The sequence below is a fragment of the Egretta garzetta genome, unplaced genomic scaffold (genome assembly GCF_000687185.1).
Source record: "Egretta garzetta isolate BGI_Z169 unplaced genomic scaffold, ASM68718v1 scaffold226, whole genome shotgun sequence".
In the NCBI taxonomy this organism is placed as follows: Eukaryota; Metazoa; Chordata; class Aves; order Pelecaniformes; family Ardeidae; genus Egretta; species Egretta garzetta.
In genome coordinates, this window is record NW_009260021.1 from 576205 (window position 1) to 586755 (window position 10551).

At 48.1% G+C, this 10551-nt stretch overlaps 1 protein-coding gene across 1 annotated transcript in view; it reads left to right on the forward strand.

The window, feature by feature from the left end:
- ZNF185 (zinc finger protein 185 with LIM domain) overlaps positions 1-10551 on the forward strand; it is a 32419-nt gene that overhangs the window by 13499 nt on the left and 8369 nt on the right. Inside the window, exons 11-22 of the mRNA XM_035896161.1 lie at positions 338-409; positions 1043-1123; positions 1614-1682; positions 3032-3115; positions 4748-4792; positions 5204-5290; positions 6296-6379; positions 6860-6958; positions 7855-7953; positions 8615-8728; positions 10128-10208; positions 10412-10513. Of these exons, the coding sequence (XP_035752054.1) occupies positions 338-409; positions 1043-1123; positions 1614-1682; positions 3032-3115; positions 4748-4792; positions 5204-5290; positions 6296-6379; positions 6860-6958; positions 7855-7953; positions 8615-8728; positions 10128-10208; positions 10412-10513 (1017 nt within the window). The remainder of the gene's footprint in view (positions 1-337; positions 410-1042; positions 1124-1613; positions 1683-3031; positions 3116-4747; positions 4793-5203; positions 5291-6295; positions 6380-6859; positions 6959-7854; positions 7954-8614; positions 8729-10127; positions 10209-10411; positions 10514-10551) is intronic.

Here is a 10551-nt window from a genome sequence, read left to right on the forward strand (position 1 = left end):
TGAGCAACCTGATGTGGTTAGCGGTGTCCCTGCTCCTGCAGGGGGGTTGGGCTGGGTGACTTCTAGGGGTCCCTTCCCACCCAAACCATTCTGTGATTCTAAAGACCGAGTATTTCAGCAGAAAGGCAGATGCTGGTCACATCAGTGCAGCGGTGCATAGGGACAACTGTGTGTGCGAGCCCTTGCACAGCAGGGTTTGGCCTCGCTGCCCAGGGAGCATGCGTCAGAGCTGTGGGGCAGAGAGCAGGATGTGTCCCCCCACAGGAGAAGGCACCTAAAAAATCTTCTGTCTTCAATGCTTTGTTACTTCTTGGTGTTCTTTTTTTTTTTTTGTCAGTACTAACGGGCTAAGAAGAACCGCTGGGTCTTCCTGGAATGAGCCAAAGACTACAGCAGCATCTCCCTCCAGGTCAGTTTTATAGCACCGCCAGGATGTCTTGGATGCCTTTTGCAGCTGCATCCATCCACAAGGAGCTGTAGGTCAGAGAATTCTGCGGGCACTACTCTGGGAGGTGAAATGAAGCAAATTTGTCAGCTTTGTACATGGGAGACTTTTCTTTGTGTCTGAAATCCGTGTTGTGTCCTGCAAGGATCTGTTAATGGGCTGACAGAAGTGCTCCAAACCTGAATGGAAAAAACCCAACGTGCTGAACCCTTTCTTGCTAAATATGTGTAGTGGAATAATTTTCAGTTGCTTTCAACTTTGATTGATTGAATTCATGACTATAGTATAAAAAGTGTTGAAATGGTTTTCCCCAGCACTGCAAACAGCGCTTCAGTTACTGGCCTTGTTCTGTTACTTTTATTCTTTGTGTGTCATTGGAAGAAGGTGAATGTTCCTGCCAATATCAGCATTTCGGATTTAAGAATTGCTTCTGATACGACAACTTTGTAGGCAAATGTATTGAGAACAGCCGTGTTTGTTTTCTATTTTATGTATTCACAGAAAGGAACAGTTCAATGCAGGAAAATTTTGGCCAGCAGGAGTGGGGAGCTGGTTTGCTCAGGACTGACAGCTTTTTTCCTTTGCCTTCTCTTGCAGCCCCAAAACAGGCAGTAAGAGCCAAACAACCACATCCTCGAGTGAAACTCCAGCGAGAATCTCCACTTCTGCTGGAATCAGGTAGGTCTGCTGGCCTGGCATCATCCTGAAGCTCCGCTGAGGACAGCAAGGGGCACGCTGCACTGGGGAGTTTCGCTCTGCTTGGTGGTGCTTTCCCAGATACACAGGATTGTTCTGGACACAGTGCAGTCATGAAACAATACATACTATAGCATAGGGAACCTGAGAAAACAGCACTTTACAAAAGCATTAGCCATCGAATTTAAGAAAGCAGCACTTTACAAGAGTATTAGCAATCTGGGAGGAAACAAACCCAGATGGAAGCTGTGGGCCTCCCACGGCTTGAACGTTACTCAGTTCTTCCTGATGAGAATATGAGCCCAAAAACTTCAGACCTTTCTATCTCCTAAACAGATCGGGGTTTCATTTTAATCCAATCCCTGCACCATACGTAGCACACTTCCCACAAGCACCTTGCCGTACAGTTCCTGTGCCTCTCATTGTGTCCCCTCATCTCCCTACCTAATCGTTCTTGCTGTTTTGCTTGCAGAAATGGTGAAAACAGCCAAGACCCTAATGGGAAATCCTCGTCTGAAGCTGTGTCACAGCATGAGAACGGGTAAGAAGTTGAGAAAGGCTGATCTGTGCTGCTGAACATAAGGCGTAAGCCTGCTTTTTGCTCAGAAATAGCATATACCTGCTAGTGGTCTCAAACAGATGGGATCTCTCCAGTTACGCTCCTGGGCTGCACTCCAAGAGCATCATCTGCTGGCTCGGCCACAACTCGTCAGCTTTCTCTGCTCCTCCTTCACCTCCCTCAAGGATTCTCCTCTCTGGCTCAGTCCCTAAAGAGTCTACTCCATGCATTTGGGTTTTTTACCACTCCAATTGCCCTCTTGCTGCCGTTCCCTGGGGAGCTCCTTCCACCTACAAGGGCTGTGTTGAGCCTCAGTGGCTGGTGGCTCCTGCTAAGGTTGGTTCTGGTCCTCTGCACCCTGTAGGAAGTCTGAAGGGGTGGCTGAACAACGGGAAAGTATAAAAAGCTCTGGTGTATGGAGGCAAAACTAAGAGAGAAGGAACTGATTGGAAGCCTAAAGGCATGGGTACAGGTGCCAGGCACATGAAGGGGCAGAGCTCTGGCACCATGTAGCTGCACAGGTGAGACAGGGAACTTGCAGTTGTGGGCAGGGAAGCTTCTGGCCCTCCTGAGAGCGATCACCCCCTCCTCGTACACTTATATCCAGCAGTCTTTATCCTCTGAACTGTACACAGGGGCATTTCAGGTTTTTAAAACGTACCCCGTATTAGCAGGGCTCTTTCCGTTCTCAGTGTTACCACTCTGAATTTTTGGCTGTGTCTAGACTGAAGTAGGCAGAGCTGTACACGCGGCCTTGCCTTTCCCTCTGTTGCCCTTCAGCAGCTGTAGAAGGCTTGGGGTCACCAAATGAGTTTCTGTAGCATATACAGTTAATTGCAACGCACTTGCCACCTCCATCAGTGAAGATAAAGCTAGAAATGTTCCCTAACCAATATCTCAGGCTGAAGCAAAGTCTGGAATGCTTGAGAAAAGGTAGAGGCTGGACTACTGTCATGGTCATTCAACTGAGGCCTGTAAATATACCCTTATGCCATTGCAGGGACAGCCTGATTACAACGCGCTCATTGTGCTTGGGGTCATTTGGGTCACATAGCTGTTCCTAATTGTGAGTCAGTCTCCCAGAGAAATTAGAGGATGCCTCATTACTTAAGCCACCTCAAACTGGAGAGAGAGAATAATTGGCAGGGAAGGAAGAAGACCCATGAACAGCAGTCAGGCCCGCTGTACTCTGAAGGTTGGCCCTTCCTATCCTGATATATTGAGCTGGCCCCATTTTGTGCTCCCCCTAACTAAATGTTGGTAGACTGTTCTGGGATGATACTATATAAATGATGGCAGGTCATATGTCACTGGCATTTTCCTTTTTCTAGCGACAAACCTCTGAAGGAAAAGTCTGAGCTGCTCCCCTGGGACGAACCGGCCCCCAGAGCAACCGTGGTTTCCACGAATGGAAGGTAGAGTTAGTGTGAAATTCCTTTATTGACATCTGAGCATTGTGCAAATCCTAAACTCCTGCTCTTGAGCCACCTGGAAACTCTGAGTGGGTATTTACTGATGGGAAAACACATTTCTATCTGTGCTTTGCAGAACTGCAGCAGTTTCTCTAAAATTTTAATTGAAAAGGGGGGAAAAAAAGAAAACACTATCCTCTTCGGTAAAATTGTTTGATATTTTGTTCCAGGTTTTTTCTTTCTATGATACAAAAACTAATCACTTTTGTGGGTTATTTCTGCATTTTTCTGGGTTTATTCCCAAATGTAAACCAATTCTGGAATATAATTTATTTTTTTCTTTTACGGTATAGAGAGGGTCTCTCTAGGTGTCCAGCCTCCACCTACCTATTTACTTTTGCAACAAGAGACCCCACCCCACCCCCACCCCAAAAAAAAACCCCCAAAACAAACCCCCAAATACAAAAGGAAATTGCACATCCTGTAAACTGTCTGGCAACCCAGAAGGTTCAGTGTCAAGGAAAAGTTATGTCCTGACTCTAAGGTATTGTGGAAAGTAGTTAAGGATCCCATAACCACAGGCAGCACGGTGTAGCTGAGCTGGTTGTTGTCTCCAAATGCCCAAACGAAATCCACCGTCGCCGCTCAGCTCACCCTCTATGTGTATGGGAATCGCCTGCCCCCCGCCCCCCAGGACCTGTCCTTGCCAGGATCTTGCCCCTCCCGTGGGCACCAGCCTTTCTGGCACACAACCAAGCTGGTAGCCAGGGGGTCTCCTTAGCCTGGGCTCCGCACCATGCTGCTCTTCCCCCCTGTCAGCGCACCTCGCTGGGGGCACACCTCGCTCTCTGGAGAACACCCATTTAATTTGATCCAGAAACCTCTGTGAGTCTGAGGATACTTCTCAGCGACCTGCTGAGGGTGACTAAACCAGCCCTGTTCCTGCCTGTTCTACGGAGGCGTGTGGTGGTCTCTGTGGCAGCCCGTTTCACAGCTTTTCTAGGGAGTCTGCACCCTCGCCGGGAAAAAAAAATGTAGAGATTCACAAAGTTGCAAACTGCAAAGAGCAGTGGCTGTGCTTCTGTCCTGCCTGAGAAAGTGGAAGTGAGGGAGGAAAGGCTTTGCCCCTGTGGTCTGCAGAAGAGGAGAAGTTCAGTTGGAGCTGTTGGCTCGTGGGCTGTTGGCTGCCCGCAGCCTGGAGACAAGAAAACAGGAACGTACGATTTTTCATACACCTGAAGTTCCCCGTTTTGTCAGCTCCCCCGAGACAAGCCAGAGGATGTCAGGGCCGTTCCTTCCCTTCTGTGCGTGCAGATGGAGGTGCCTGTGTTGCAGCTGTGGGCTGTAGGACATCCCACTGCTTTTGGAAGAGTCCTGGCATGAATTTCCAGATGACTCCATACCACTGGCATCTGTCATATGTTGATGAGAGTTGCTAAATGCTCCTTTGTGCTTCGTACACGCTGAATTTCCCCAAAGCTTCTTGCCATTTTTCCTGTAGAAATATACTGAGGAACATCTCTGGGAAGTTTTAGGGATTTCCTCCTCTCTCTTTTATTAAATGAATAAGAAAGTGATTGTAGAACATTAACCAAACCAAAGATGCTTTCTGAAGTTGGTGTCTCTCCGTTTCAGTTATCCTGAGCACACAGAAGCCAACAATGGATATTACCCACCAAAGTAAGTATAAAGCAATTACCAGTGTAAAAGTCACTTTTACTTTTTGATTTTTGAGTGAGAGGAGTCTTCTCCTGACCTCGTACTGCCCCAACAAATATGTTCTGGGAAGCAACACCTGCATGCACTTGCAAAGGGGGGGGTTGGACCTGATCGATCGGCTCAAGGTGGACCGAGATCTTTCAGCCTCTTTCGTTGCACCAGTGTGTGAGTTGCTTGGATTTGTGTCTCTGGCCTTCGGGTCTGCTGCAGGAAATTTTCCGAGCTAAGCAGGAAAGAGGAAAAGATGTTACGTTTGAGGCGGGAAAATCTCATGTTTGGTATTTTTGCTTCTTGCTCTGTTCTCCAACTTGCCAAGCTTCCTTCCGTGACCCACAAAATTCCCTCTTTTACCAGGTCCAACTCCGTTTGCAGGGACAGACCTGCAGATCCTACAGACATGCTGCACCATCAGTACGAGACCTCTTGCTGCTTGGATGAGGCGAAGTCTGAACCTGCAAGGTCAGGACCTGGTGCTGGTACTCACAGTGCTGCTTGCAGAGGGCAGACTGGTGGGGAGAGAATAAGTAACTCATCCAGAATAGTTGGAAGCAGAATCCAGGTTGGGCCATAAAGCAAGGGGAGCCAGGAAATCCTAGGTGGCTAAACAGTGGGACCAGAGTTCTTTCTGTTCACTGTTACACATTAACTTCTTTCTACAGAAGCAGCCTGGGAGTAGAACATAGAATCATAGAATCACTTTGGTTGGAAAAGACCTTTAAGATCATCGAGTCCAACCTTTAACCTAACCCTGCCATCCCACCACTAAACCATGTCCCTAAGCACCTCATCTATCCTTCTTTTAAATACCTCCAAAATACCTCCAAAAGATACAGCAGCTTTATCATTGCTTTTAGCATTGATCTCAAAGTGCCTCCATTCCACGTGCTTTTTAGAGCGTGCTTGCTCCCCTGACAATGTCAGAGGCACAGAATCAGACAGAATTGCTGCTGTTGACATCAAACACGCTTATCTCCCTGAATTCGCTTACTTTAGTCCATTATTTTAAGACTTGACTCCGTGTATTGGCTTATCAACGGGCTTGAGGTGGGAAAACGATGTCTTCAAACCCGCCAGCTGAGGTGAGGAGGATCACAAGGTTCCCAGTGGGATGGTGTAAAAGCCAAGACCCAGAGCTGCTGCTAGTACTGTAGGAACGTCTTCCCCAAAGTGATACTGTGCTTTGTCCCACGTGCACAATCCTGCGACAGGCCAGAAAAGTCACGTATCCAGCCAAGATGTGTGCCAACTGAGGCCAAGTAACTGCGTTAGTTCCACTAACAGCCTCTATTCTTCTTGATTAGAGATAGTGAAAATGGTTTTTTTTATGAAGGAAGAACAGTTCTCTGAGAAAATTGCTTTCTGTTTTCTGGTCTCATATAAAGTGCAGTGTTGTTATTTCGTACAAGTCCCCCCTGAAGCCTTTGGCAAGCTATTAAGCTGTAGATTCCTTCCCTTTTTTGACAGGTCTAGCTTGCAGGCTGATATCCCTTCTCCTCCTACTGAGAGAGCCCCTGTGCACCTAGAGGACACAGAATACTCCTTTAAAGGGTAAGAGTGGGGTAAATTTGGTGGGCGTATGAGTAATACTGAGGGTTCGGGGGAATCTGAATGGGCAGGTACAGAAAGAGGCTTCTTTTCACAGCGTTTCTCCCAAGGATGAAGGCAACTGTGCTGAGGTTTAAAGCACAGCTTGCAAAATAAACCAAGAGGTTTGCGTTGTATCCCTCCTCCATCTTCTTTAATAGGAGCCAAGCACCCCAGCTGTTTTTCTTCTCCTGGTGCTTGTGTGCTTGGTGGGGTTCAGTCAATACCTTCTCATTCGCTGATAATCCAGAGAAATGCCACGGTGATGCTGGAGTGGCAGCAAGGGAGCTGAAAGGCGGCTGAAATACACTGAAATGCAACTATAGTCTAAATATGGTCCCTAGAGAAAAATCCTGGGGTGGTACAGTGAATGGTAGAGACAAATCGTGCAACGATTCATGTGCCAGTGGTTAAAGCTGTAATGGGCCTTTCTTTGATCATCAGACCTGTCCTGGGCTACGAGCAGAGAAGCAGCTCCCAGGAGAGCAGATACGCGAGTCCCGAGGTCCCAGCGTACAGCAAGCCTTACTGGAATGAAGCAATGTAAGGACCTGGGGCGCTAACCCCTCGTTTGCTAAGAAGTTCTTTCTCCTTGTTGAAAGCCTTGGAAATACCGATGGCTCAGGAAATACCAAGCATGAGAACAGCAGCATAATAAGGGCCATTTGTCTAAGCAGCTCTAAACTGCTCCTCTCTCCAGCATCCATTGAAGTAGTAAATTTCCTCCCATGTTCACTGAAGAGTAACCACACAGCAAACGCATTTAACGTTGCCCAGTTCCATCCCAGCAGCTCCTAGCCTTGCGGGATGTGGCACAGGTCGGCTCTGATCTCCCTTCAGCTCCCCCTGTCCCGGGCTTATGAGTCTGGGCAGAGATGTCTGCTGCCTTGTGCCTTGAGACTTCCATTCTTCTCAGTATACATTGAACTGGGGCCACAAAAATGATCCGGGGGCTGGAGCACCTCTCCTATGAGGACAGGCTGAGGGAGTTGGGCTTGTTCAGCCTGGAGAGGAGAAGGCTGCGGGGAGACCTGGTTGCGGCTTTTCAGTACCTAAAGGGGGCCTATAGGAAAGATGGGGAAAATCTTTTTAGTAGGGCCGGCTGTGACAGGACAAGGGGTAATGGTTTTAAACTGAAGCAGGGTAGGTTTAGACTGGATATAAGGAAGAAATTCTTTACAATGAGGGTGGTGAAACACTGGAACAGGTTGCCCAGAGAGGTAGTGGAGGCCCCATCCCTGGAAACATTCAAGGCCAGGTTGGACAGGGCTCTGAGCAACCTGTTAGCGGTGTCCCTGCTCACTGCAGGGGGGTAGGACTAGATGACCTCTAGGGGTCCCTTCCAACCCAAAACATTCTATGATTCTATGATTCTATGAACTGAGCTTTCAGGTGTTCATGCCTGGCAGCCATGAGAGGGGTTTCTTTTCCTTTGCCAGGTCTTCCCAAGATTTCAAAGAGGGGAACGCCCCTAGAGAAGGGGGGCATGAGAGCACGTGGGCCTTGGCTGACTACAAACCAGAGCTGATCCAAGAAGGGTAAGTGGTCAGTAGGACTCACCCATGGTATCTATTCACTTCATACTTCTTCATGTCTTATTCTGTTCCCAACGTAACTGAGACCACAGAACAGCTCCTGTGCTTTGCACCCAGGGGTGAGGACCCTGTAATTGCAGCAGGCAATCCCACCTGTACTGGTGGGAAAAGCCAGCTGGATAAGACTCACACAGGGTGTGAAGTCCGAGAGACAGTGTCTGCTCTGACAGCATGTGACACAGGTCCTTCGGCATCAGCATGGTTCCCTCAGTACTGTGGTGGCAGGCAGTAGCTTCTGCTGCCCAGAGGTCTCAGCAAGTGCTGTCCAAGTGTTTATGAATGCTGTGAAATCACGCATGAGTGTGTCCTGAGGTGGTAGAAGCATCTGTCAGTCCAAGGAATTCTGACACGAGTGCTTTCTCCTGTGATTAACGTTTTCCTTCTGCAACGATCTTGGCTGAAAGGCCTTTAGCTGCAATCCTGCAAGCTAGAATGGGACTTGTAGGTGTGATTCCCATCAGATCTGGTCCCGGAGCGCTTTGGAATAGCTCTAGCCAAACAGCATCTCCAGCTCTCTGCCTGCCGACTCCTGTCTAGGGACTGGTTTTCTACCCACCCCGGCATGTTTTTTCTCCAGTGCCTTAAGCACAGATCTTTATTTTAGGTTTTCAGACTCAACCAACCATACTGAGAAGGGACGAGAACCTCCTGACCATGATGTCCACCCAGAGCCTCCCAGGTCGAAGGAACATGCTGAACATGAACCCAGCATGACCAGGTAAGGAATTACCCCCCGGCCTTTTCCAGTAGGATGAGGGTTAATTCCTTTTGTGTCTTTTCCCTCCTCCCAGGCTCCCCTTTTGTGCCCGATTCTAGTGCTACTTCTACTGAGTGAACCTTTTACCATGAAAGCCTGTGAGAAACCATCCTCATTAGCTGCAGGCATCAAACACTGTCTAGCTGGACTGCCCAGGAGTTGCTGCCTAGACCTTAAATTTGGAAGCAGAGACTGCCTCCAGAGACATATGCCAATAAGCAACCAGGGGAGCAGTCAGGGGTGCTTCTGCAGCATCGCTCCACTGAGGGACTTGGGAGTTGTCTCCTGCTCTTTTCAGTACATCGATGTTGAGTCTGAGCTCCTGGACAAACACGTCTTCTTTAGGCACTTAGAATATCCCAACCTGAGCAGGGATCTGTAGCTCAGTGAACGTTGGTGTTTTGCCAGAAGTAAGAATTTAAGGTATTTACCTTTGCTACAAAGGAATAAAAATAAATTGGTCTTGCTTTCACTTGGGTGACTGTACCAATCGTTTTCTTCTGGCTTGCCCCCTCAGTAAACTTGCAGGGATCAGATTAATGCTTGTGAAGGGAAGCCCTCAACTGGTAGCAAGTGAAGTGTAAAGGCTGCCTCCTCTTCCATCAGCCTTAACGTTTCGGGGTGGGATCTCTGAAAGCATTCTGAGAATTCATTTCTTAGAGTCTAATTAAATGCAGTTTTGGTTCAGGAATCCAAGCCAGCTTCAGATTTTCTGCAGGATGTCAGAATTCCCACAAGGGTTGGTGTGCACAAACATACAAAACCAGGTAGAAAAAGCAAACAAACTTGTCCCTAAGTTAATGTAGGCAGGTGTAAATCCAGGGTGGCTCTGCACGGGGTTTATCTAGTGGATGTGCTTCTGAGATGGTACCCAAATGAGGCCAGCTTATGCTCTTGGCACCTGAACTGTAACGTAGAGGTGCTGGATAACCTGTAATGGTCGTAACTAAGTGACCAGAGTCAAAATACCAAGTTTGGAAAGAGTAAACAGGTAATTGATTGCTCATCAGGAGCTTTCTTTTTCTTTCCTTCCAGCCTTATTTTTTAAGAGATCTGCATTTCCTTCTTTTTTTTTTTTTTTTTTTTTTTTTTTAACACATTTCATTGGATTAGACATCTAGATGGGGTGCTTAGGGAATGGTTTAGTGGTGGGATGGCAGTGCTGGGTTAATGGTTGGACTTGATGGTCTTAAAGACCTTTCCCAACCTAAATGATTCTGTGATTATCTGGCAGGTTCCCATGTGGGGATATCGTACTTCTCCTGAGGCAGGAGATTCACCAGGGGTTGCATCTACATCCTACAGTAATTCTACGTGCAGTGGCATTTCTGCAGGCTCTAATGGTCTTCTCTCTTGGCAGGTCCAGCTCTCTACCTAGGGAAAGCAGCATCACTGCTCCAGAGACCCGGGGTGCAAATGAACCTGCCCCATGCCAGGAGAGGTACGCAGCCAGGGGCCCAGGCGTGCTTCGCTGCCACCTCACACATCTTGTGTTCCCCCTGTTGCCCTGCTCAAAAGCATTACAGATGCTCATTTCTTGGCTAGTGAATTCAGAAACCAATGTAATCCTGATGTTATCACCACACTGGACAGGTTCCGACACAAGTGCTGAAGCTGCTAACAGGCTTTTTCCTCCCTGGCCAGGATCGCTCCAGCTTATGAAGAACAAGCGTACCCCACCACAGACAGTCACCGTGAGAGCCCAGGAGACTGGAAACACAATGAGCCCAACCCAGAGGCAGCCAGGTACAGCGGGACTATCCCTTTGTTTCTCCCCACCAGCA